General features: G+C 41.8%; 10 protein-coding genes across 22 annotated transcripts in view; 5 read left to right on the top strand and 5 right to left on the bottom strand.

Annotated features, from left to right (window-relative positions):
* LOC6501200 (maternal protein pumilio) overlaps positions 1 to 245 on the bottom strand; it is a 167,829-nt gene extending 167,584 nt beyond the window's left edge. For 5 of the 7 annotated variants that reach the window (XM_044717330.1, XM_014911444.3, XM_032449435.2 and 2 more), the window contains exon 1: positions 147 to 245. The gene's annotated coding sequence lies outside the window, so the exon portion shown is untranslated. The other 2 variants (XM_044717341.1, XM_044717337.1) reach the window with 2 other exon arrangements.
* A 959-nt stretch (positions 246 to 1,204) lies between these two features.
* LOC6501199 (chromosomal protein D1) lies at positions 1,205 to 2,437 on the bottom strand. The gene is made up of 2 exons (XM_014911441.3): positions 2,032 to 2,437; positions 1,205 to 1,860 (listed from the first exon to the last, which is right to left on the bottom strand). Exons 1-2 carry the CDS (start codon positions 2,435 to 2,437, stop codon positions 1,205 to 1,207), a joined length of 1,062 nt encoding a protein of 353 aa, XP_014766927.1.
* A 49-nt stretch (positions 2,438 to 2,486) lies between these two features.
* LOC6501198 (phosphoinositide 3-kinase regulatory subunit 4) lies at positions 2,487 to 8,593 on the bottom strand. Of its 4 annotated transcripts, XM_032453469.2 has the most exons (12): positions 8,535 to 8,593; positions 8,348 to 8,473; positions 8,098 to 8,284; positions 7,459 to 7,919; positions 6,817 to 7,402; positions 5,743 to 6,753; positions 5,475 to 5,688; positions 4,472 to 5,105; positions 3,803 to 4,417; positions 3,139 to 3,742; positions 2,787 to 3,075; positions 2,487 to 2,677 (listed from the first exon to the last, which is right to left on the bottom strand). In XM_032453469.2, the coding sequence occupies exons 2-10, from the start codon at positions 8,443 to 8,445 to the stop codon at positions 3,511 to 3,513; spliced, it is 4,038 nt and encodes a 1,345-aa protein (XP_032309360.1). In that variant the 5' UTR covers positions 8,446 to 8,473; positions 8,535 to 8,593; the 3' UTR covers positions 2,487 to 2,677; positions 2,787 to 3,075; positions 3,139 to 3,510. The 4 variants fall into 4 exon arrangements, with proteins under 4 accessions (XP_032309360.1, XP_001954750.1, XP_044570212.1 ...); XM_001954714.4 differs by having other exon boundaries at positions 8,348 to 8,580; XM_044714277.1 differs by having other exon boundaries at positions 2,791 to 3,075; positions 8,348 to 8,579.
* A 793-nt stretch (positions 8,594 to 9,386) lies between these two features.
* Positions 9,387 to 13,709, top strand: LOC6499379. Of its 3 annotated transcripts, XR_001409056.3 has the most exons (7): positions 9,387 to 9,590; positions 9,843 to 10,957; positions 11,275 to 11,423; positions 12,225 to 12,504; positions 12,766 to 13,065; positions 13,141 to 13,312; positions 13,370 to 13,709. XR_001409056.3 is itself a non-coding variant. In XM_001954713.4 (6 exons), the coding sequence occupies exons 2-6, from the start codon at positions 10,187 to 10,189 to the stop codon at positions 13,219 to 13,221; spliced, it is 1,581 nt and encodes a 526-aa protein (XP_001954749.1). In that variant the 5' UTR covers positions 9,387 to 9,590; positions 9,843 to 10,186; the 3' UTR covers positions 13,222 to 13,362. The 3 variants fall into 3 exon arrangements, 2 of the variants coding, with proteins under 2 accessions (XP_001954749.1, XP_032310597.1); XM_001954713.4 differs by lacking the exon at positions 13,370 to 13,709 and having other exon boundaries at positions 13,141 to 13,362; XM_032454706.2 differs by lacking the exon at positions 13,370 to 13,709 and having other exon boundaries at positions 9,838 to 10,957; positions 13,141 to 13,362.
* A 96-nt stretch (positions 13,710 to 13,805) lies between these two features.
* Positions 13,806 to 14,971, top strand: LOC6499380 (luciferin sulfotransferase). Its single transcript, XM_001954712.3, has 2 exons — positions 13,806 to 14,205; positions 14,292 to 14,971. Exons 1-2 carry the CDS (start codon positions 13,871 to 13,873, stop codon positions 14,905 to 14,907), a joined length of 951 nt encoding a protein of 316 aa, XP_001954748.1. The 5' UTR covers positions 13,806 to 13,870; the 3' UTR covers positions 14,908 to 14,971.
* Positions 14,972 to 15,069: 98 nt separating this feature from the next.
* LOC6499381 lies at positions 15,070 to 16,783 on the top strand. Its single transcript, XM_001954711.4, has 6 exons — positions 15,070 to 15,366; positions 15,420 to 15,650; positions 15,713 to 15,853; positions 15,908 to 16,063; positions 16,123 to 16,578; positions 16,635 to 16,783. The coding sequence occupies exons 1-6, from the start codon at positions 15,154 to 15,156 to the stop codon at positions 16,758 to 16,760; spliced, it is 1,323 nt and encodes a 440-aa protein (XP_001954747.1). The 5' UTR covers positions 15,070 to 15,153; the 3' UTR covers positions 16,761 to 16,783.
* LOC6502678 lies at positions 16,750 to 18,045 on the bottom strand. Its single transcript, XM_001954710.4, has 2 exons — positions 17,404 to 18,045; positions 16,750 to 17,339 (listed from the first exon to the last, which is right to left on the bottom strand). Exons 1-2 carry the CDS (start codon positions 17,835 to 17,837, stop codon positions 16,907 to 16,909), a joined length of 867 nt encoding a protein of 288 aa, XP_001954746.2. The 5' UTR covers positions 17,838 to 18,045; the 3' UTR covers positions 16,750 to 16,906.
* A 216-nt stretch (positions 18,046 to 18,261) lies between these two features.
* Positions 18,262 to 19,168, bottom strand: LOC6501197. Its single transcript, XM_001954709.4, has 2 exons — positions 18,879 to 19,168; positions 18,262 to 18,791 (listed from the first exon to the last, which is right to left on the bottom strand). The coding sequence occupies exons 1-2, from the start codon at positions 19,070 to 19,072 to the stop codon at positions 18,371 to 18,373; spliced, it is 615 nt and encodes a 204-aa protein (XP_001954745.1). The 5' UTR covers positions 19,073 to 19,168; the 3' UTR covers positions 18,262 to 18,370.
* A 305-nt stretch (positions 19,169 to 19,473) lies between these two features.
* Positions 19,474 to 20,827, top strand: LOC6499382. 2 transcript variants are annotated; one of them, XM_001954708.4, is made up of 5 exons: positions 19,474 to 19,689; positions 19,751 to 19,841; positions 19,913 to 19,984; positions 20,049 to 20,237; positions 20,297 to 20,827. In XM_001954708.4, exons 1-5 carry the CDS (start codon positions 19,550 to 19,552, stop codon positions 20,537 to 20,539), a joined length of 735 nt encoding a protein of 244 aa, XP_001954744.1. In that variant the 5' UTR covers positions 19,474 to 19,549; the 3' UTR covers positions 20,540 to 20,827. The 2 variants fall into 2 exon arrangements, with proteins under 2 accessions (XP_001954744.1, XP_014766036.1); XM_014910550.3 differs by having other exon boundaries at positions 19,475 to 19,689; positions 20,285 to 20,827.
* A 213-nt stretch (positions 20,828 to 21,040) lies between these two features.
* Positions 21,041 to 22,831, top strand: LOC6499383 (ATPase H(+)-transporting accessory protein 2). The gene is made up of 3 exons (XM_001954707.4): positions 21,041 to 21,199; positions 21,416 to 21,768; positions 21,828 to 22,831. The coding sequence occupies exons 1-3, from the start codon at positions 21,157 to 21,159 to the stop codon at positions 22,392 to 22,394; spliced, it is 963 nt and encodes a 320-aa protein (XP_001954743.1). The 5' UTR covers positions 21,041 to 21,156; the 3' UTR covers positions 22,395 to 22,831.
* The last annotated feature ends 12 nt before the right edge of the window (positions 22,832 to 22,843 follow it).

Here is a 22,843-nt window from a genome sequence, read left to right as displayed (position 1 = left end):
TTTTTGCTAGTTAAAGAGGAAGAAACAGCAACCCAAACGCACTCGCTAAACATAATTTCAATATTCTGGCAGACAGAACCAAAAAAAATGTAATTTAGCTCAACACTTTACGCGTTTTCATGTTTTTGGAGCATTTTCGCACACACCTTAGCTTATTTGAAAAATTTACATATTACACGCCGTTCTATATCTGCTTCTTACGGACTAGGGATGTCGAAAATTTACTTATTATCGTAATATTTTTTCGATAACATATCGTATACCGATATTTTGGGGGATTTTGAGAGTTTTTGAGATGGTCACACTTGATGTTATTGTACAATAGCGCCAAATTTAATTGTAGTATTTTTAATTATATAAATCTATCTATCTTTCAACAAAATATGCTATTTCCGCCAAGAAAAAGCCAATGAGTGTAGTATTTATTTGTAGAATATGTGAAAATAAATCATTAGGTAGGCACTTTTTTAAAAAATAATATAAAACAATATTTTCCTGTGATGCGGTTGGGAGCTTCGCTTAATACATATCAAATCGTCTGGCAACACTGTAAAAATGGTTGGCGCGTAATTTCGAAATGTATCTTCTCCTGGCAAGGTTTTAATCAATTTATCTTTATTTGTGTCCCTCTTATCACTAAGAAATGAAAAGAAACCATATTTTTTCTAAGTTTATTCAAATTTGTGAGTGATTGAATTTCTTCAATCTCTTCAAATTACACTTACTACAAATGAAATAGAATATATAATTCGCTTCCTTAGCAAATGAAAGGGAAAAATAATATGGTCCATAAGGAACACTTTCCCCAAAAGAGATTTTATGATGCTCTACATGTACATACATAATTAGTTAGTTTAAGAATATTATCAAAAATAAAAAAAATATCGAAATAAACCAGTTTGTCAACTATGGAATTTGAATTCTGTTTTCCATTTTCTTAAAAAATATAAACCAAAAGTATACATAATTTTTGTTTGTTTTTGGATTTTTGTGGGGTGGAGAAAGGTTCTCAGAAGACCAACAAACTAATTCCTTTGATTTTGTGTGTGCTTGTTAAGGTTTTCTTACTTTGTAGGTAATGGTTTTCCTTTCGACTTTAATATTATTATTTTTTGCGTTTTTGTGTTTTTTTTTTTTTGTTGGTTCTGGTGTGGAAATGTTTATTTTTTTTTTTGTTAGTTTTTTTTTTTATTTGTTTTAATTTTTAAGCGGCTACAGAATCGGCATCTTTGTAGTCAGCATCCGATGCATATTCGGCATCATTGTCGACATCTGAGGGCCATTTGTTGCCTTCTGGTTTGGAGGATCCTTCCCTCGGACCGTTGCCCGAATCATTTTGATCCTTCTTGTTGTTGCTGCTGCTGTTGAATTCGCCGGCATCGGTGGAATCGGCTCCGTCATCATGCCCGTCATCATTGTTAGCTGCCTTCGGCGGTCGTCCTCGCTTGGCCGACCCCTCCTCCTTGGCTGCCTTTGACGCCAGTGAGGGTCTTCCTCGCTTTTTCGGCGTTACTGCCGTATTTGCGATATCATTATGTCCCTCATCCTGCGATCCATCGTCCTCGTTCTCATCACCATCGCTGATCGCTGGCTTTTCCGCCACAGCATTGGCCTTTGGTCGGCCCCGTGGACGTCCGGATGGGACGTAGGTAGATGGTTTGCTGCCGCCTTGCGCGGGACGACCCCGCTTTTTGGGTGAGGGTGCCTCGCCATCTCCATTCCATTCCCGTTTCTTCGGTCGGCCCTGGCCGCGTCCGGTTCGCACGATGTTCAGATTCACGGCTCCGGTTGACGGCCGGCCCACGGGGCGCCGGTCCTCATCGTCCTCGTCATCGAAGTCATCTTCGCTATTATCGTCGTCTGTGGAGAAGGCAAGTGGTGGAAGAGATTCTTAAAAAATATTTTAATATTTAAAAAAAAAAGGCGCGAAATCCTCTGATCAAGCGGAAGGGCTGAATGAGTATGTATGTATACCACAAAAAAAAATATATATTTAAAAAAAAAATGCAAGTACAGGCTACTTGAACTTACCGTCTTCACTGTCGCTGGGCTGGTGCTTCTTGGGGCGACCGGCCTTCCGTCCTCGCTTCCCAGCGGCTTGCGACTTGGCGCTATCGCTGTTGGCATTGTTGCCGCTGCCCTTTGGCCGGCCCCGTCCCTTGGACACAACTGGCGGCGGTGTTGGTGCTTCCTGATCGTTGGACTCGTCATTCTCCTGATCGCCGGACTCGTCATAGTTCTTCGGAGTTTTGGGTGGACGACCGCGTTGGCCAGTGCCGGTGCCAGTGCCAGTGCCACCACCGCCACTGGGTGGACTGGGACCAGTCTTATTCTTGGCGGGACGACCGCGCTTACGGCCGCTCGGCGTGGGTGCTGGAGTGCCAGTACCAGGTGCCTTTGGGGGCCGACCGCGCTTCTTTACCACAACTTCCTCCATTGCGATAAGCCCGACTTTTTTAATTAAGCAAGCGAATAAAGAAAAATCCTTGGTCTCTTCTCTGCGTTCTGCGCCTTTTTAGCGGCGTCCCTTTGCACACGCACACACTTGTAAATACAGAGAAATGCGCTCTCTCTCGCTCTATATCTCTCACAAGCAAGCACACGCACACACACCGACAAACGTTTTGATACTCTTTTTCGCTTGCCTCTCTTACACTTTGTTTTTCACGGAAAATTGCTGAAAAATATAGAAAAACAATTTAATTAAGCAATAAAATATATAAAACTAAATTGCTTATGATAGCAGAAAATTTTCGAAAATTTTTCTGCAACCGGAAAATACATACATACTTCGTTGGTAAATTTGCTTTTACAAAATACGCGCACGCTTCACTTTTTCGCCGTTCACTTCTTCCACCGCCTTCGCCGCCTATCGAAATGCACCCGAATTGGCTTCGATAGAATGCTTATACAAAAATGTAATACACTTTTTTCCGAATTTTTGTTTTCAGGTAGATAATCCGCACAACAATGGTCTTCGGAAGATACGTACTTATCAAGGTTTCACTTTTTGTGTTACTTTTTTGAGGGAATTTTTCCTTTGTTCATTGAGGCTGTACCGGCTTTCTTTTTATACTGTTATCGATAAATAGTGCGATTATTAGGCGGGATTTTTCAAATCGAGTTCAAACTACTCACTAAATAAAATGCAAACTTTATTTATTGAAAATTATTTTTGACACAATTATTTTTTTTGTTGAAAAAATAACCGAAATAATTCCAAAAAAAATTATGGGCAAAAAAATCACAAATATTGAAGACCAAAAACGTTTTTGGAAACAACTTTATATGATGAACGGAAACTCAAGTTCGAAAACGTAAAGTTTGTTCCACAAGCTTAAGGATTCGACAATTCAGAGCCCGGCTACTATGATAACAACGAAATTGCTTTAATTTTTAATGAAAAAACATGGTGCTACAGTTCACAAGCGAATGTTTAATTAAAAGTTACATATATTGCAGTTAATTAGGCTAATCACAGTTGAATAACTTAATACTATGAGCGGGCGCTTACTTCCACAGCTTGATGACACCATCGCGCGATGCCGAGGCTATGTAGATCTGGCCCTTGTCCTTGCACATCAGCAGATCGGTGATGGCATCGTGGTGGCTCGCCGTTGGCATGTCTGGTCCTGAGCGGGGATTCTCCTCCGTCGAGGTGCGCAGCTGTTGCGAATCGCCAGTGCTGGACATGGAAATAATCTGCTCCTCGATCACCTGGCTGCCATCAATGAGACGGGTTCTGAAAGATATAAGTTGTTATATTAAATAGCTCATTATTTCTCCGAATAATTAATCATACGTGTAGTTGAATGTTATGTCCGACAGGTTGTCATTGGCGGCCGGCACCTTAAGCGAAGAGTTCTTCGGATTGGCTACGTCCCAATATCGGATACGCTGGTCCGAGCTACCTGTGAGAATGAAGGGTGTTCCATCGACTACGCCACTGAGGATGCCGCATGTGGTAGCTGGATCGCTGGGACTGCCGCTGGAGAGAGCTGCTGCTGGACTGGCCCACAGCACGGTTTGTCGCTGACCCGTTTCGATGTTCCACACGGATACCTCGTTATTAGACTGCGAGGCGGATATAAGATACGAGGGCTCCGTGGGGTGACATGCCACCTTGCGAATCCAGGAGTCTGCTGGATGTTTGATCTCGGCAATGGGTAGCCGAAAGCGCAGATCCCAGCAAATGTGCTTTCCTCCGCTTGTTCCCGTGGCTAGCCACGAGCCGGTGGGGTCTGCACAGATAGTTGTGATCACGCCGTGCTTAAGCTCGTTCTGCAGCCGCCAGGCACTGTGCTGCATTCGCGTATCCCAGGCCACAATTCCACCGTAAAGAGTAGCGTAAACGATGACACTTTGAGTGGCTTGGTCGTAGGCATGCATGTCCACCACCGGTCCATCTTTGTGCTCACTAAAATGAAGGTTTCTTTAAGATTTTAATTCAAAAGATCGGGTAATAACTTACTTTTGGTCAAGTGCCTGCTGGAGGGTCATCTTGGTGGAGTTTCGATCGATCCGCATCATCAGCATACTGCCATCTTTCCCACCCACTGCCAGCGACTGGCCACTGTCGCAGGCAGCCAGCGCATAGATCGGAGTATTGGCGGAGTACACCTGGCGGGACTTGTTCACGCCCTGGTTCCCATTCAGTTTGCTGCAGTCCCACAGCCTCACAGTGCCATCAATGCTTCCGCTGGCGAAAAGAGATCCATGCGGACGCAGGGATGCCAGCTTGATGACCGATTCGGAATGCTCGTGCAAATGGGCCACCAGAGTGCCACTCATCCGCCAGCCGGGTGGATAAGGAGTTACCAATTTGTCATAACTGCAGCGTTGCGATATTGCCAGGACGTTATAGCGTCTTTTGATCTTGGCGGTCAGTGATTCGAGGTCCTTGCGGCACTCGGAGGATCGTTCGAGCCAGCAGTTCCTCTCCGGCATGGTGTACTCCCCCAACGAAGTGGCAGCACTTACTGTCGTTGTGGGCACCCCAAGCACCACCGCACCCGAAGCTGGACTGCCAGCTAGTCCTCCTGCGCCCAGCGGAGTGATGACTGCATCCGAGGCGGGAGATATTAGAGTTGGCCCATCTGTAGATCCTGCAAGAAGTTAAGTTTTAGTTTACGGAAAGTTTTAAAATAATCAAAGTCCAAAAATGCATTTAAAAATATGACAATTCTTTAATAAAACATTTAATAACTTAAGGAACATTTTTAAAAGAATTCTTGATCCAACTTTAATACTTGATTTAAAATTTTTATAATTTCATAAAATTTTCAGCGTATGAAAGTCCAAAGTCCAGAAATAAAAATATCTGAGGAGTTTATTTCAAAAATTAATTTCTCGATTTTGAAAAATACTTTAAAAAGGCAATCAAATGAAATGGGAAAGTTTAAACTTCAAAAAATGAACAACAAAACACTGTAGAGAGAAATGATGCGATAAATTGTTAAAAAATTCAAACTCACTGTTTTCCGAAGGCATTTTAACGGCCTTGTCCGCCAGTGGATATTCGTGGCAAGCTACTTGCTTGCGGCTCACAATAATGCGTCCATTCCCAGAGGCTGTGTCGTCGAGATCCTGCAGAGCTTTATGTTTAAGGGAGATGAGGAAAGGCTTCATGGCCAGTAGTTGCATCTCAATGAGATCCGTCAATCCCTCGGAGGAGAGGCGCCTGAAAAGCTGCCATAACAAGTCATTATATGTTTTTAAGTAATAAATAATAGTATTTCTTACATTTCTTAAAGTCTGACCCATTTCCTCATACTGCGGCAGTGCTCCGTGTCTAGTTTGGGCGCGAACTCTAGCCCGATCTTCCAGGGCCCCGAGGAAGTGATGTATGTCCTGGAAGCGCAACACACTATCGAATATTTGCCGGGGCACTGGTGGCTGGACACAGTCCAGCAAAATATGCGCCTTTTCCACCTGAATGAGTGGAACTTTGAGAAAAGCACCAATCGCTGGCATAATCTTGCACTGAACATCGATGGCGCTCAGATTGCGAGCAGTGGTGGCCACCATGCCGCAAATTTCGTGACGAACCCACAAATTTGGGTGGCACAAGTAGCAGGCCGTCTCCTGGACAATTTCCGTCACTGCTGGTTTCTTTATATGGCCCAGTTCGATGAGAATGGTTACTGCCCGAATGGCCTTTGCGATTACAAACTCTTCCCGGTCTGTGAAACCTTGCTGGAGGAGAGGAACCAATATGTCAGATGCCTGCCAGCCGACGTAGCCAGCTACTCCGGCAATGTTGTCATAGAAGGCGCCGCGCAGGTTCTTATCCTCGTCATTCAAGAAGGTCATAATGTGCGAAAGGATCACGTCGTTGGCCTTTTCCTTGCCAAAAAATGCGCACAGATCACAGATTCCCGACTCCATGAGAGTCTGCTTAACCACCGGCTGGGAATCTGTTAGGAGACTCAGTACCGCTTGCCTAACAATATCGTGAAGGGCATTGAGTTCCGCTTCATAGCGCGGGGTTGGCATTTCGTTGGGTGCATTTCTTTGGGTCTCCTCCAGGAAATAAACAGCACTCTTGGCCAGAGCGGCAATATTGCGGGCGAAGGCCACTCGCACAATCACGGCACTTGCTTCGCTGGCTAGGTCCGTGATGAAGGGCAGGATGTACTCCGGAAAGACATTGGCATCGCTGCGGGGAATGTCCTTAACCATGCCCAGGCAGGCGGTTAGGGTCTCAATAGCCTGAACTTGGACCTTGGCTGGCGACTTCTGGGCCAAATGGAGCTGGAAATTTGTAAATAAAAAAAATACAACATAAAAACTATATTTTCCAGGTTAAAAACTCACGATGTAGGGCAATATGCGATCCAATATTGTCTCGGATGTGGTGTACTTGGATAGTTTTTGTAAAAGTTCTAGAGCTGCTATTTTAGTATTGGATTGCTTCAGTCCTCGAATACAAGAGGTCACCACGGTTATAATCAGAATAAGCCCATCATGTTCCGGCGGAAGACGGGCACACATTATTGGATCCTTCTTCTCTTGTTCAGCCTCAGCGTCTTCGTCCTCCGGTGTTAGATCCTGTGCTTGGGTCAGAACCTTGATGCAGTGCCCAATGTCCTTGTGAAGGCACTGAATCTTATCATCCGGCGACATAATGGGAGTGGAGGAGAACATCTGCAGATACGACTGCAGAAACGAGTAGAAGTACTCGGGAAAGAGTTTTCCTCGTTCCTGGTCCAAGTAGTCTTCAGCGCTTTTACGGTTTATGGAGTGGATATCGATCATGGATGCCAATAAGTTGCGTAGCCGATCGTTTTCGATTCCAGCAAGATGTTTCTCTACCAAATCCCGTTCACCCCGCCGGTAGGCCAACAGCTGGGAGAGCTCAAAAGGAGCCGTACCTTCTGTCCACAGTTCCAGCAAAGCGCAACTGAAATATTATTATATTAAAATAAATTTCCAATTTTAACTAGACTGATATAATACCCTGCTGAAAAGATGTCCATGGCTGGCAGCAAGGTATTCCCTGCATAGCTGGGCGCGAGTCTTATAATGGAATCTGAATGAATCACCGACATATTCCCATTGCCGCCATCGTCATCCGATGCCAGCGTCTTGACAAATCTCTCTGGGGCTATATAGCAGGTTCGCCTGCGACTTGTGTCAAAGAAATAGGTATAGTCAGCCGGGTTATCCTCCGGCAGATATGTGGGCTTGAAGGAGGCAAAGTCTGAGAGTAGAATCCAGTTCCACGAGGTTATCAGAATGTTCTCCAGCTTAATGTCGCCGTGGCAGATCTTCTGTTTGTGGCACTGGTTTAAAGCACACAGGATCTGGAATGTGATCCATTTCTTCTCGAGAACTGTGAGAAAGGGTCTGGTAGAGACACGGTCGTAGAGACTGTGCTTTACATATTCCCGCATAATATAGGCAGCCTTGTCGATTAACTAGAATGATTGATAAAAGATTAATTGATTGAAAACCTTGTAGTTTAAAAATGAGCTATCGGAAACGTTATCTTTAAATTATTTGAGTCAAATACGGTGATTCATATATGGGGATGAAAATATTTGCCTCGTGAGCAGACATTGCATGATTTATGTTAAAATTAATTAAAAATCAAACCTCCACTCGTTGAAAAGGCAGACAATTGACGGCATTGGCCAGTGTCAGTGATTTTTTGATGGCCTCCAGCCTCTCCTTGTGATCTTCCAGGGGCAGGGTGGGATCGTGTTTCACAAACACCTTCACCACAATCAAACCCTCATCCGTTTTGGCTTTCGCCACTTTGAAGAATCGAGTGCTTCCCATGCTGGGAAAAAATAATGTGGGTGTCACTTCATATGCTCATGAAAAGGATTTTTTTCTCACTCACTTGGAGCTAAAGGTGATTTCGTTGCCAAACTGGCCGGAAAAGTAGTGCTCCACCGCATAGATTTGCGAGGGCGCAATGCCAACCAGTTGATTGCCCATCCTGATAGCAATTACACTTCAAATCTCCCTAAATAAACAGTAATATTATGGTTTTCTTCAACAATAACAAGTGGAAAATGTTAGTTTACTTTTGCGCAGCCTAACAGCTGTTCCATTTTAGGGTTGCTGATGCATCGAAATATCAATATATCGATATTATTTGTAGTAATATTATATTTTTATAGAGATATTAATTTTATATTGTTATTTTATAGATATTTTAATATATATTAAATAAAAGATGTTTAATATTTATATTTAATATTCATATTTTACTTTTTTCAAGCCTCGAACCATGTTCGAGTTCGTTTCAAACTCGGCTTAGAGATAGCAGTATAAAAATCGATCGCTGGTTTATCGATAAGACTTCTTAATTTAAAAAATGAAACATATACTGTTAATATATTAATTTTGTTGACATTGGAATGTTAATGAAACAAAATAGGAGCTAATTATTTATTATATTTAAATATTAAATAAGATATCACTATTTTGCATTAAAACTTTAAATTCTGGTTAGAATTTAAAATTTCTAAGTACACCCCCTAAAAATCGTTTTTTTCGTCTATAAAAAAAAAAGCTTCAGAATAAATGGTTCCAACTCTTTAGCTTAGCTTGACAAATCCATTGAGTATAAATTTATGTAACTGGCACACTGCAATCCATTTTGTCGAATAAAATCGAAATGGGCCATGACCAGCCCACAAATCGAGTCCGGGTGACAAATGAGCCAGGTATTCAATTGGATGGCCGGCAGAACTCCAAATTAAATGTGTTTCTTCAACTGAAAGACATCGACTTTGCAATGCTCTAAAATTAAGAAAAATAAGTTTACAAACTGATGAAATTTGAGAAGCTCAACCCTAGAATATAATTTCATTCTTACATTCATTCATTCATTATAAAAATGTTACTGTTCTAAAAATACCTTTGATTCATAAAATAAAGTAAAAAATATAACAAAATCCTAACATTATCAGTATACCCTGTGAAAGTTAGTCGTATTTAAGAAATATTCCTGATGAGCATATTTACATAAAAAGTCCAACAACTTGGCTCTGAATCTGACTTTGAACCATTCCAAGAAGAGAACTTTCAAAGCGGACGGAGTGACGATCGTGTGTAAAAAGAAAGTAGGTGGGCAGGTAGGAAACACAAGCAAAGATGCACTTTAAATTATATTCTATATTATTTTTGGTTTAAATAATTTTAAAAAAATAATACATATTTGAGATAGATTAATGTAAAAATGTCATTTAACCTGTCTTAAAAAATAATTATTTTTTATTTATTTAATAACTATATAGGTATTTTTTTCAGTGTTTATTCTCTTTCTCCTCCACTCTACTTCATTTCTTTTTCACTCGCTTATTTCTGGATTTTTGTCCAAAGCGCAGGCGTAAAGAACACCATCGGAGCGGGAGTCAGTTGAGAGAACTTTGGATCGGACCGGACGGCTCTCCCGCTCCCGTGGATCGGGTGGCTTAAGAAGTGTTACAATCCCGCGCTGCGCCACAGAAGAAAGAAAGTTTTCGCCTGTGCTGGCTGCTTTGCTCGAGTCGCTCGTCTGGAGTACCTGACTTTGGTACTAACATTGGCCCATAGTACTACCACCATTCCAGTGGCAATTTAAACAGCCAATCCGTGTGCTCAGTGGAGCGTCTTCCGCGTTTGTGGCTGCGTCGCTTAATTGGCCCCAAAGTATCTCAAGTGTGTGATTGTGAAAGTTCCTGCTACAAAAATGTACGTGCGACGTGCTTGGCTCTTGGCCTGTTTGCTGTGCCTTCATCCCTATGCCCCCACGTTGGCGGAAGAGGAGGACTCTAATCCGCTGCTGGACATGGCTTCCATGTTCTTCCAGGAGGCTCTGTCCAATCAGAATGGTGGCGGCAACAACGGTGGCGGCGGCGGTGGGGCAGGAGCTGGCCTGGCGGGCGTGGCCTCGCTGTTGGGCACTTTTATGCAGGCCAACGGCAAGGGCGGAGCTGGAGGCGGCGGAGCTATGCAGATCCTTTCCGGCATCGGCAGTCTTCTGGCCAACAATGCCCGTGGTGGTGGCGGCCAGGGCGGTGGCTTCGACCCCTCTATCATCGGCAATGTCCTGGAAATGTTCACCCAGGGTGATGAGGAGGAATCCACTCCCAACCACAACCAGAAGCGAAGCAATGGTGGCGGATCGGAGTCTGGAATCGGTCTGGATACCATCCTCCAGGTGGCTTCCGCTTTCATGAACACTCAGGGAAATGACAAGGCTACCCATAATCACCAAAAGCGATCCGCTGGCGAGGAACCCGAGACCGACAACGGACTGATGAACCTGCTCCCGTTGGTGATGCAGGCGGTTAGCTCCTTCGCCGGTCCCGAGGGACAGAGCACCCAGGAGAAGCACAAGAGTCATGCCTGGGTTCTGCCCCCATTCCTGGAACACATCCACGTGCTGTGGGATCACTTCTCCAACTCGGAACTGGCGGATGCCCTGTACGAGAAATCCGGAGTCAACAAGATAATGAAGGTGGAGTCTATATAGAAATGTCTGTACTGATGGGATGTGGGGATTATGGCACATAATTTCTTTAAGTAATTTTGAAAATTAAGAAAATATTTTAAAGTTCAAGGAATAAGTTTTATTTTTTCAATAAGATATTAAAAGATTAAATAAAGAATTAGTTAGTTTCAGAGGAAAATTCTTTAAATAGTAATATTAGTGATGTTAAATAGTGATCTTAAAGCCTAGCTATCAAGCCTTGTTAAAATTTAATTTTTATTAACTTTTATTATATTTTTTAACAATTTATTTCAATAACTAATTCCAATATAATCCATTTTCAGGGCTTCAAGGGCAGTGATGGCAAACTGGACTATGACAAGCTCTTCGAATCGCTGAACAACCAATCCTTCCGCCGCCGATGGATCAAGTCAGCCACACTCTACCTGGCCGACTGGGCCAGCTATCTGGCCAATCCCGATGTCTATCTCAGGTGAGTTCCTACGTGGCGTCAATGGGGTGACCAATAAGCGTGTTAATTACCGATCACGTTCTGCCTGCCAACGGTCCGAATGCAGTTAGCACTTGGATGCGATTCTGACTTGGATTCTCAGTCCAAAATCGTATCCAAACAGCTGGCTTCCATTCAACCTGTGCTAACCAATTCCCGTTAGCGGCAACCCGTTTTCCCATCGATGGGGGCTACCTTTTGACCCACTTTTTCGGTAGCTTTTAGAACATGCCTGCTAATCCAACCGGCCAACAGTCCGGCCCAAATCCAAGTCCAATTCCTGCCTCTCCGATACAGTTACAGTTGGATATGCAGAAGATATAGAAGTCAACGGCATCGTTAAAAAACAAACAAATAAATAAAAGCGGGCCAAAAACCGGTTCGAGTCCAAGAGAAATGGGCAAGGTACACTTGGCCAAAATACAATGTAATTGTTGAAATATTCTATAGAATAATACAAAGCTTAAGAGAGGCTACTGATTTAAAAAAAATATATATTTTTTAGAGTTATAGAACTATAGAACACCCCCAATTATTAAAGTTTTTTGTATATTTTTATTTCGAGTGTATGGACTCGGAGTACAGAGATTTTTGCATGACTTTAAAGTAGGTCAGGCTTCTCAGACTTCTAGTCTTGTTGATTTTTTTGTAATTTATTTGTTAGATGGCATTCAACTTCCACTTTCTAGCGACCCTTTCACTCGACTCGTCGTCGCCCAGGTGCTGCGTCATCGAAACCCATCAATTTTGTCCGCTTTTTCCACTTTTTTTTGTATCTTACAGATACTTCCAGACGGCACAGATCATGTTTAACGGCCTACTGAAGTCTCAAGGTTACCCGAAGCAGACGCACTTCGATCCCGCCCGTCCTGGTGAGACGATCTCCAATCTATTGGACCACGTGGCGAAGCATCATCTGAACGTGAAGATCGACTCCCGGCAGTATGTGAAGCCAGCGGTGGGCTATGCCAAGGAGCTCCTCAAACTGGGCCAGGCCCGCGGTCTGTTGCAGTTCAATGCCACCGAGATCAGCGACAAGCTAACGGATACGCTCAACCTGGAGGTGGGTAGATTCTTTTGATCTGGGAACTGGGCTGCGTCTGGGGGCAATTAGATGGAGATATTTATCTCTAAGAAGAGAATAGAATAGAAGACTATCTTTGAGATACAAGTACTTTTTAGGGTCTACCTCAAAGACTAGGTCTGCCTCTTGTACTAATTACTAAACTAGTTACAAATTAAATGAATTAAACCACCATTTTCTCCTCCTCACGCACTCGAATCGAATTGGATTGAATCTAACAACGGTCCAAATGCCAAACAGGTTATTGAACCGGTGCTAAAAGTCCATCGCGCCTACAGATACATCTCGAAGACGCCGCAATGCGATCGTTATGTGCTCTGCCAGCTGAATGCAGTGGCTCTTGACCAGCAACAGAAACTCCAACAGCAGCAGAAGAGTCAACATCGGCAGGCACAGACATCGGCGTCCGGTTTGATTGCCGGAGTTAGTCCGAAAATTGTTAAGATCGGCAGCATGGGTGCTGCTATATTCATTAGCACGGAAACCGGTACGCCGTTCTGGACGCTATTCGGTGTGATCAATGCGCCATACAATTGCGAGGTAAGTAGTGTACTGCCCACCGCATCCATACGCCAACTTTCTAACTGCTATTTTCTACTGCTATTTTAACAACAGGCCAAATATCCAGTCGATTGCAATGGCTTCCACGAAGGCGAGGCCAAGGTGACCACGGAGTACATCCACAATGAGTTGTAGACACTGTCGCCTTGGCTCCAGGCGGAGATCGGGATACGATCGATAGGGAGGATTCTCATTAAGACGACATAGTAGCTGTAATTGAGATTTTGTGTGTATATAGTATTACGGATTGAAATACATTTAAATTTAAACTTTAAACTCATAGATGGATTTTTTCTGGGTCTGGATCTTAAGACAATTTTCGGAAGACTTGTCAGATTAATTTCAACTAATTTGGCTAGATTTGAAGTCTAAAATCAAGTTCACCATAATTTTCAAAACAACCACCATTATGAACTGATGACTTTTACCTCCAAAGTCAACGAACCATGAGAGAAAATCTTTCAAATAATACAGTCTAACTTCGATAAGTCAGACCTTTATGGTAAAAAAAACTATAAGGGAAAAAAATAGAAGAAAAGAAGAACCTTCCGAGGGTTCTGTATTTGTAATTTATTGGTCATTAAGGAAAAAATATATAAAATTACAAGCATAGTTTAAAAGTACATTAGAGGCTTTTCTTTGGAAAAACCAGTTCATCTTTGGAAACTGGCCTCGGGGGCCAAGCCATTTTCACCATTTTCATTTGGTGGCTGGCTCATTTGCACTTGCACTTGCCACTTCGGCTTCAGTTTGGTAACATTTTTCGGCCACATCGGACGTCACAATGCAGCTGATATATCGCGAGCTGGAGGCGGATATTGTCCGGCGGACGAATGCAGTCTTTCCGGTCAAAAATTGCTTTGTCGAGGTCCTCCCTGACCAGCTAATCATTCCCAGAAAATATGTGGAGATGGGAGAATCCATCCGATCTCTTCCTGTCTACGAGGATGATGTGTGGATGATTTCGTATCCTCGCACAGGATCGACTTGGGCCCAGGAAATGGTCTGGCTTCTAGGCCATAATTCGGACTATGTGGCGGCGGAGCAGGACTTACGGATCCGTTCGCCGCTAATAGAGCTCTCGGCCTTGTTCAGTACGGATCACCATGAGGCGGTTTCGTAAGTAGTTGATGCAGTTCCTCTTCCAAACTATTTATAAAATAATAACCATAATAAACTTAATAAACTTTCTCCTCGTTTGACAGAAAAGCGTTTGGAAATACCGTGGATCTGGTTCGCAACTTGCCACGCCCCCGGTATGCCCGCTCCCACCTCTCCTGGCAGCTGCTGCCCGAGCAATTTGAGACAGTGAAGCCCCGGATCGTGTACACAGCTCGAAATCCGAAGGACCTGTGCGTGTCCTATTACCACTATTGCAAGTCATTACATGGAATCAATGGCGACTTTGAACAGTTCGTGGATCTCTTCCTGGAAGGCCATACACCAATGGGATCGTATTGGAAGCACGTATTGCCATTTTGGAAGCGCAGCCAGGACGAGAATGTGCTTTTCATCAAGTACGAGGATATGATCAAGGACTTGCCCTCGGTGGTCCGTCGCTGTGCTCGCTTCCTGGGTGTCACAGATCTGTTGAATGCATCCAGCCTGCAGAAGCTATGCGATCACCTGACCTTCGACAAGATGCGCGAGAACAAGGCAGTCAATCTGGAAAAGCTCATCCCGGAGTCATCGTCGAAATTTATTCGCAAAGGACAAATCGGGGACTGGCGCAACCACATGGGAAATGAGATGTCGGAGCGATTCGATGAGTGGAGTGAACGACACATTCGTGGAGCGGGATTACGGTTCGATTATGAGTGAATTTACTTTTTATTCAATTAAATATTATACTGTTTATTATCAGATGGTTTTAATAAAATTTGTTTTTTGTTGGCTTTTTAAATTTGGCGGGCTTTTTCGATAACTATTTCTGTTAAATTCGATAGCGATTATTCTTGTATTAATAAAGCTAAAATCGTTCGTATGGAAGTGTCATCCCTATTTAGCCGGCTGAATTGTTTACATTTTGTTTTTCTTAATTTGTGATCTGCATTTTTGAAATCTATCATGACCTGTGATACCACCGAGGCTTTGGCAGCCCACATGTGTGAGCTGGTCCAGTTTTATATGCTGCCTGAGCTTAAAGAAGATCTGGACAACGTGCAGTTGGGGGCGTCACAATTTGAGAGTTATCATTCCCTGCTAATTCAGGATTTGCCAAAGCTCTATGACATGGTCCAGGAATTTCTTAAGAAATCTGATGATACGGGTCACGAGGAGGTATAAATGTTTCTTTATTCATTTAAAATACATTATAAAGCATTTTATTTCAGTTAAGAATAAAGCTGCTCCTACTGCTTTGTGAATTAACTGCAGCTCCCACAGTGTATCAACTTACGGATGGAAAACTTTTAAAAAACGCCAACGACCTAGCTGAGAAGCTATCCCAAAATTGGTGGGTGTCCACGGACTCACAAATTCTTAAATATTATGAGAGCAAACTGCACAAGGATAGCTGGAAGCGACAACTGGGCGCAGTGCACGGCTTCGCCCGATACCTGGAGGTTATTTTCGGGAATAATTACAATATTAGTTGAGATTTTCTTTATCATTCATATACTTACAGTTGAGATACTCAGAAAAGCTTAAAATGCCCATCCAAATGCTAACATTCGCTCTGTCTGTGGGTTTGAATGTGCGCGAATGCTATGATCCTGCCTACAAACAGCTTGCAGTGAAGATCTTCATAGTGATGCTTAAATATAGTGTAAGATTAGGGAATAAAACTTCCAGAAACTAGATTAATTTTCATTCTCTACAGGATGTCAGTAATATTCAAGAGCTTAATATTCAAAGCGTGATCTATGAGCATGCTCTGAAGGATGCTTACAACATGGAGTCCATCGAAGCTATGGGTTCAGTTTGGAATTGCTTGTACCTGTGCCTGGATCATTTCAAAGAATTGGATGCGTTTACGGTTGGTTTATAAACATTTTACTTTTTATTTAAATGTTTATTTATATCTTTATTTTGCAGTGGAACCAGTGCGATGACATGCTAGAACGGCTCATCCGCAACGTGACCATGGCCTCCAGCCCGAAAACCTCCATTTGTATGCTGAAGTATATCATCCGACTGGGTTACTATTTCACCATCAACCGCACCGATGTCGAAGAAGCTCTTACCGCGAACCTTGCTGATCCAATTGAATTGGCAGCCAGTCGGGATGTGTGTCTGTCACTGAGCGCAAGCACCAGCTATCGTTGGGCCAAGGCCATTCTTGCAATGTTTGTCCTGGAGTCTGAGAAACTTCTACAGAGCCCCGAAGTTTGCGTAGAGCTCCTGCAACAAATTCTTAGGTGCTACTTGGTTTGCATCCTACCAATTCCCGTAGAAGCTCTGCGTTATCATTTACCCGAATTTTATAGTAAATTTGTGGCTGTTTTGATGGAATGTCTGACGATTCATGAAAGAACACCTCCTGTTTTAAAGGTAGTATTCAAACACTTTTAATGAGAATTGCTTTAAAAATATCCTATTTCTTCTAGTTCGTGGAAAGGTTTATAGAAACATTTATCTATCAACTGGCCAATTGCTCGACGCAGAAACTTCCTAGTGATTTACAAAAGTTTATGGATGATTTGAAAACTTTACAAAACAAAATTACAGAGTAGATTAGATGTTATATATATTTTATGGATATTTCTTTGTCGGAGAATACAGATTCCCAGCGATTTAAAAAGTTGTTGGATAATTTAAAAAATTCACAAAATAAAATTACTGAATGGAATGGATGAAACGAACGTTCCTCCGTACGACACTAGGGATCGTGTATTACATGCACCAGGGTGGAAACCAGCATGGAGTGCATCATTAAAGTAAGCATGCTAAACTTCGCACCCAGAAAAAATCCTTTAAAGCCACGCCTATGGAATATAGTACGACATATGCTCCATAAGGGAATACCATTATATGCGTTACTATTCAATGATAAAGTCACAAGGATATCGACAGGGGTGAGAAGTAATGCAAGTATACTTCCAGTCACTGACATTGCACTGATCTCGTGCAAGAATCTTTTACCTTGATAGTCGTGTATAATTTCCAGCCCAGTCATTACCATTTTGTTGATAGGAAACCAAAGCATAGCCCTTGTTGCGTTACATATCGAATAAATCTGCCACCCATAAAATAGATAGGCAAACCCGCCTTTGAGGTAAATGCAGCGAAGACTTCTCCAGGTGCGCGAGTAACTGAAAACCGAAAATTAAATAAAAAACTATGCCCTTTTTTTTTTGGAAAATTATCCATGTTTACTTGCGTTTGTAATAGGGTATTCGGGAGAGATCTGTCTGCCGCATAACAGCGAGTTTAGCGAAGGGAGTAGCCATTAATCCGCCCACAAAGTTGCACACTCCATGAACTGGAATAGTGTCGTAGTTTCTTAACCTTATGACGTAATGGTTGTGGGTTAGTCGGTGGTACACAACGTATGTGGCTATCGTTTGAACTCCACAGCGTACTGCGGCGCTATGAAAGCCAAAATAGAATCCAGCTGGTCCGGACTTGACAATATAGGTCAGGACCTCGGGTAATTTAACGTTTCTCAAAGTCGCTGCTTGCATATTTATTCGAATCAGTTCCAATGGATGGGTCAACAATGTGGCTGCGAAATTCATAATAAATCCTTCAAAGAAGTTTATTTGTCTATATTTCTTCTTCCATTGGCGTTCCGAGTCTTGACTGCTCATTTGGCTGCTCAGTTATTTTAGATTGTTAAAATATTTTCACTGGGAATGTGTTTATATATGCTATGGTTACTAAAAATTTGTATTTTGTTTCGTTTTGAACGGGAACTATTGTTTCTATTAATCTAATTATAAATATCCGTACATCATTAGATTATTTTCTCGAGTTTCGCAATCTCTGATAATAAAGCGAAAAATATTTATTGATCTTTATATTGATTCTTGATTATACTTTTTTCCGATGAGTCGCCTTCTTTATATAGTTTTTTATATTTATTGTCAAATTCTCTAGAGGATTTGCTTTAAAATTTAAAAAATGAATGGGACGCACAATACGCATCCGATTCTGAAACAGAATACTACAAAATACGTATATAATTATGTGATGTATAAGATACAACCATTTTGATTTATAAAAAGTAAGAAATCTATTTTTAAAAGTATATTTTAAGTTGAAACATTAAACTATTGGTTAAATCAAAAGTGGAACAGATTTCCAAAACACTTTAAAATCGTAAAATACATTGCTGGCCTAACTACTCGCACTCAGCTCTCAGCTTTACAATCTCCAGCTGGGTCTTCTTCGCCTCCAACATTGTGACCGTGCGTTTCAACTCAGATATCTCGTTCATCTTGGTAAAGTATTCGGACTTGGCCTCCAGGTAATCCGTCTCAGCCTTGAGGAGGTCTTTTTGCAACCGGTTTGCGTCGGACGCCGGAAAGGTAGCTAACTGATCCAAGTCATTGAGGTAGCCCACCAAGGTGGATCCTGCATTTCGATCACTGTCATCCTCCACTAGCAGTTTATCCAGTAGATTCACGGAGATGGGATCGTTGGTTTCCGAAATTGGTGCTGGTGCCGGGGGACTGGCAGGTTCCGCTGAAGTTTCTTTTTTTGATTTAGTAAGATTGCTAAGCTTCTCGGTGAGATCGGCTTTATACTTCGGGCAGGACTTTCTGGAAGGCATTTTTTTTTACCAACTTTGCAGAGCGGGAAATGCGGTAGATATGATTTGACATACATATGTACATAGTACTACATACCTGTGGATGATAAGCCTGTCAATGCTGGTATTCGATTGGTATTTGTTGCAGTGCAGACAGAGGGCACGATACTTCTTGGAATCGCCCTCTCCCTTGTCGGCGGACACAAATCCAAGAATACCCCATGTAGTATTCTTATAATTACCACGGATCCTTTGGTGTTTGGGTTTCTGTTCTTTATTTGCCACCAACATATTTCTCTACATGCAATTTATTTACTTGTCGCGTCTGTGTGGCTTGCGTAAACTGTAGCGATAAATTCTTATAATTCAGCAAGCTGTTATCGATAGTTGTTTAAATTTAAATAAATTTCAACGCAAGCAACATGTTTTGAAAAAACAAATAATAATAAAATACAAAAAATAAAATTTAAAAAACTATTTTTAGTATTCTAATATTATTTATATATATATCGAAATGAACTTTTTTTTTTAAATCTTCAGTTCTTCATTTGACTTTAGTAAATTAATTAGGTTAACTAAATAATAATAATTTTTGCTAATTAAAAAATTTTTTCATCTATTTAGTTATATATTTTATTCAAAACAAATTTATTTGAATAAAAAAACACTTGTATTTTGAAATGGATAAAGTATCGATATATTTCCGCGGGAGTTGTTTGTGTTATCGCCGTGAAGAAGCCATTCCACATTGCACCACAGTCATAAAAGATGCCACGAAAGAAATCTGAAGATTTTTATAGAACTCATGGCTTTACTGCCAATTTGTCTAATGGAAAATACTCCGCAACTTGCCACTACTGCGACCGAGTTTTGCAGAACACAGCGCTTTCGCGCCTATCTTTACATAGGTAACATTACATACTTAAAGTCATGGTTTACATACGTAATGTATAACCAAAATTATTTTAGACAAACATGCGATCAGAGAAGGGGTAGATACACTGAGCCCATTCAAAACAAGAGCGACGAGGCTGACTCTTATGATGAGCCTCTGATAAAGGTATATTTACTTAGTAAACATGGCCCGAAATTATTTACTCAAGTCACAACTTTTTCGTATTTATTTCATAGATTCAAAAAATTTCGAGCGCCGAAGATGTCGATTTCGACAATGCCCCTGAGGGAAAGGAGATCATTGTTAAGGTACTATATACCATATAATATTAAATATACATAAGTTCTAAACATATTGAATATTTGTATCCAGATACAACAAATTCTCGACGCCGCCGATGAGGAAAGTGGAGAAAAACGACCAACTATTATTAAGTCCGAGATACTGCAACAAAGTAATACCAAGGGTTTGAATCAAGGACAGAACGTCGAAATACATATCTCAAATGAGGACGAGTCTGCCCACGAATTCTTTGAACTCGTTAATGATAACAACAAAGAGGTGACTATTTTAAACTTAAAATTAATATTTATATATGTATATTTTAGCCTATTTCGCAGCACTACATAATCCCGGAAAATCTGGATGACGGGGTTCAAGAAGCAGCCACTATTGTGGCCAGGCCCAAAAGCAATTTAGCCTCCTTGCGAGCAGAGAAGGCACGGGCAGAAATCAAACAGTTCCAGAGTAAAACCAAGTTCCTTAAGACGGAAACGGAAAACCTGAAACTAGTGCGAACACTAACCCTCTTAAAAATTCAAAAGTTGCGATTAGAAATCGACGCTCTGCGCGCTCAAAATTAATTTTAAGTTAATGTACAATTTTACATGTCAAAATTTAGTTAACTATCTATGTAAATCGGCCTTGTAGAAATGTATAGTACACATTGCAATATGTACATATGTACGTATGTATATGTTGTACAGTGTGTGGAAAAGCTATCGATAACTATCGATAAAACTATTATTTCAAATACATAACAATTTTGAAAATTTCTTTAAAAAAAAGTATATGTTTATTTTAAGTAGTAGTAACGACAAGTAAAAATGAAAAATAAACTAAGATTGACGCTTTAAATAAATAAAAAAAAGTTAATGTTTACGTTGTTTATATTACTTATATTTTACTAGTATTTGTTACATAGTCCGAGATACTGCAACTAGTAATTTTTATTTTCTTAGTTACTCATTGCAGAAAAAGCAGTTCATAGTAACCAACAATAAAATTTAAATTACTTTCTTAACCTTATATTTAAATTAGCAATGCGATAGTTTTTAGCCGTCGTAAATATCGAATACTCGATAACTATTCGTCGCAACCCTGCTCATCACATGATAGCCAGGGTGAAGTCGGGGAGGAGTAAAGGGTTTTTCTTTGCAGTCGTTCGTCATATGATTAAAAGTCCAGCGGAAAACTGAAAATGTTGCGGAGTTGCGTCGTTTTTTCGCTGTTCATTGCAGCCAGTAAGTAAATCTAATAAACGAAAGTCTATTTCCGATCTTTGAAGTTTCGGAAAGCAAGAAAAAAGTGGAAAAATTCGAATGAAAATACAATCGATGGGGGTGGTGACTTCTCCGAAGATTCTGCATGCGCAGAATATAAGGACGGATAACTCCCTATGCGATAAGTGAAAATCAGAAACACATAAATCTTTATCCTTCTCCTTTTTCTATCCGCAGTTCATGCTGCGGGCGAGTTCACGGTCCTGAACAGCCCCAAGGCGATCAGCTTCAAGGGCAACGATGCCTTGGAGAGCTACTACCTGGGCGATGTTCTATATGCGTGCATGGGCAACTCTGTGATTGGTGACTCAAACTGGAACGGCGTGACCATCAACGATCCCTTCAATCTGGCCAAGGGCGTCATCGTGGTCCACGTTAAGGGCACTGGTCACGTGACCACCTCCGGTAATGCCAAGTCATACGAGCTGACTGGATCCCGTACTGATGCCTCATTGAATGCTTTGGCTGCCGAGCTCGAAGCCACCAACGAGCCCGTCTGCGACATCAACTTTGAGCAGTTTGATGATGGTGTAAGTGCATTTAAATTTGAATATTTTATCCACATTTTATTAAATTTGTACCACAATAGGTTCAGTCTTGGAAGTCCTGCTTTGGCGACTTCGAGGTTTCGGCTGCCAAGCCCACCAAGCACTTGAATCCTTCCCTGCACTCTGCCGACAAACAGTTCCTTCAGGAGATTGGTTACATCAACGGCGCTGCCGAACATCTGGCTGAGATGGCCAAGCCCTCAAACGTTTTGCTCATTCGCGTCTCCGTTGATGGAGTGGCGAAGGCCCATGGAGAAAAATCCGTGGCTATGGATGAGGCAAAGAAACTGCTCTCCACCGCCATCAGCCACCTGTTGGCCGCCTCCCAGAAGTCCAGCGACTTTGTACTGTTTGTCCAGTCCACCGAAAAGGATGTGGCCGCGTCACGCTCGAAGCGTGAGATTATTGCTGCCGACACCAAGAACCCCTTCAATCTGGCCACCTACTACAGCAGCGACTACCCCGTGATCTTCAACATCATCCTGTGGTTCATGGTTGTCTTCGGCCTCTCTTTGCTGGCCATCTGCTACGCCATTGCCGCTATGGATCCCGGCAGGGACTCTATCATCTACCGCATGACCTCCACCCGCATCAAGAAGGACAACTAAGCGGATGGTGCAGTGCAGAGGGCGCTGGCCCCACATATTCTTTGTTATTTCGTCCCATTTTAGTTAAAATCTGCCAACTTGTACTTCAATTCAAAGAAAACGAAATCAGAAAACAGAAATCAGCGCCGTAATTGTGTGTGTGTGTGTGCGCGTGCAATTGTCGCTGTAGTTGGCTATAATATCTAAACATAAGTATTAAAAAAACTTATCAGTTTTCGATGCAGTTGCGGCTGAGAAATAATTCCATAGTAATTTGTTAAATTTTCCTGTTTTGTTGTACTTTTTAGGTTCATATATATATATATAAAAACGAATATGCACAACATACTCGCCAAGTCAGTCAGTTCTTTGTCAAGATAATCATCATTGTGTAAATTATCAATATTTCGAGCGTTAAACAGTAATGTTACAAATATATAAAGCCTAAAAAGACAAAATTATCCGTTGTT

Source organism: Drosophila ananassae, chromosome 2L (genome assembly GCF_017639315.1).
Source record: "Drosophila ananassae strain 14024-0371.13 chromosome 2L, ASM1763931v2, whole genome shotgun sequence".
NCBI classification, from domain to species: domain Eukaryota; kingdom Metazoa; phylum Arthropoda; class Insecta; order Diptera; family Drosophilidae; genus Drosophila; species Drosophila ananassae.
Note: the sequence above shows the minus strand (reverse complement) of the source record. Positions and strands in the feature narration are given on the sequence as shown.

Bases quoted from the DNA above. Each gene is read 5' to 3' on its own strand.
- LOC6501199 (XM_014911441.3), bottom strand. From the start codon at position 2,437: ATGGAGGAAGTTGTGGTAAAGAAGCGCGGTCGGCCCCCAAAGGCACCT. The intron at 1,861-2,031 runs GTAAGTTCAAGT...CCTTCTCCACAG, and splicing joins GCCCAGCGACAGTGAAGACG to ACGACGATAATAGCGAAGAT.
- LOC6501198 (XM_032453469.2), bottom strand. From the start codon at position 8,445: ATGGGCAATCAACTGGTTGGCATTGCGCCCTCGCAAATCTATGCGGTG. The intron at 6,754-6,816 runs GTGAGTTTTTAA...ACAAATTTCCAG, and splicing joins ATCGCATATTGCCCTACATC to CTCCATTTGGCCCAGAAGTC. The intron at 3,743-3,802 runs GTATGATTAATT...TATATCTTTCAG, and splicing joins GACATAACATTCAACTACAC to AACCCGTCTCATTGATGGCA.
- LOC6499379 (XM_001954713.4), top strand. From the start codon at position 10,187: ATGTACGTGCGACGTGCTTGGCTCTTGGCCTGTTTGCTGTGCCTTCAT. The intron at 11,424-12,224 runs GTGAGTTCCTAC...TGTATCTTACAG, and splicing joins AATCCCGATGTCTATCTCAG to ATACTTCCAGACGGCACAGA. The intron at 13,066-13,140 runs GTAAGTAGTGTA...TTTTAACAACAG, and splicing joins ATGCGCCATACAATTGCGAG to GCCAAATATCCAGTCGATTG.
- LOC6499380 (XM_001954712.3), top strand. From the start codon at position 13,871: ATGCAGCTGATATATCGCGAGCTGGAGGCGGATATTGTCCGGCGGACG. The intron at 14,206-14,291 runs GTAAGTAGTTGA...CTCGTTTGACAG, and splicing joins GATCACCATGAGGCGGTTTC to AAAAGCGTTTGGAAATACCG.
- LOC6499381 (XM_001954711.4), top strand. From the start codon at position 15,154: ATGACCTGTGATACCACCGAGGCTTTGGCAGCCCACATGTGTGAGCTG. The intron at 15,854-15,907 runs GTAAGATTAGGG...CATTCTCTACAG, and splicing joins TAGTGATGCTTAAATATAGT to GATGTCAGTAATATTCAAGA. The intron at 16,064-16,122 runs GTTGGTTTATAA...TTTATTTTGCAG, and splicing joins AAGAATTGGATGCGTTTACG to TGGAACCAGTGCGATGACAT.
- LOC6502678 (XM_001954710.4), bottom strand. From the start codon at position 17,837: ATGAGCAGTCAAGACTCGGAACGCCAATGGAAGAAGAAATATAGACAA. The intron at 17,340-17,403 runs GTAAACATGGAT...TTCGGTTTTCAG, and splicing joins ATACCCTATTACAAACGCAA to TTACTCGCGCACCTGGAGAA.
- LOC6501197 (XM_001954709.4), bottom strand. From the start codon at position 19,072: ATGTTGGTGGCAAATAAAGAACAGAAACCCAAACACCAAAGGATCCGT. The intron at 18,792-18,878 runs GTATGTAGTACT...AATGCCTTCCAG, and splicing joins GACAGGCTTATCATCCACAG to AAAGTCCTGCCCGAAGTATA.
- LOC6499382 (XM_014910550.3), top strand. From the start codon at position 19,550: ATGCCACGAAAGAAATCTGAAGATTTTTATAGAACTCATGGCTTTACT. The intron at 19,842-19,912 runs GTATATTTACTT...TTTATTTCATAG, and splicing joins ATGATGAGCCTCTGATAAAG to ATTCAAAAAATTTCGAGCGC. The intron at 20,238-20,284 runs GTGACTATTTTA...TGTATATTTTAG, and splicing joins TTAATGATAACAACAAAGAG to CCTATTTCGCAGCACTACAT.
- LOC6499383 (XM_001954707.4), top strand. From the start codon at position 21,157: ATGTTGCGGAGTTGCGTCGTTTTTTCGCTGTTCATTGCAGCCA. The intron at 21,200-21,415 runs GTAAGTAAATCT...TTCTATCCGCAG, and splicing joins TTCGCTGTTCATTGCAGCCA to TTCATGCTGCGGGCGAGTTC. The intron at 21,769-21,827 runs GTAAGTGCATTT...GTACCACAATAG, and splicing joins TTGAGCAGTTTGATGATGGT to GTTCAGTCTTGGAAGTCCTG.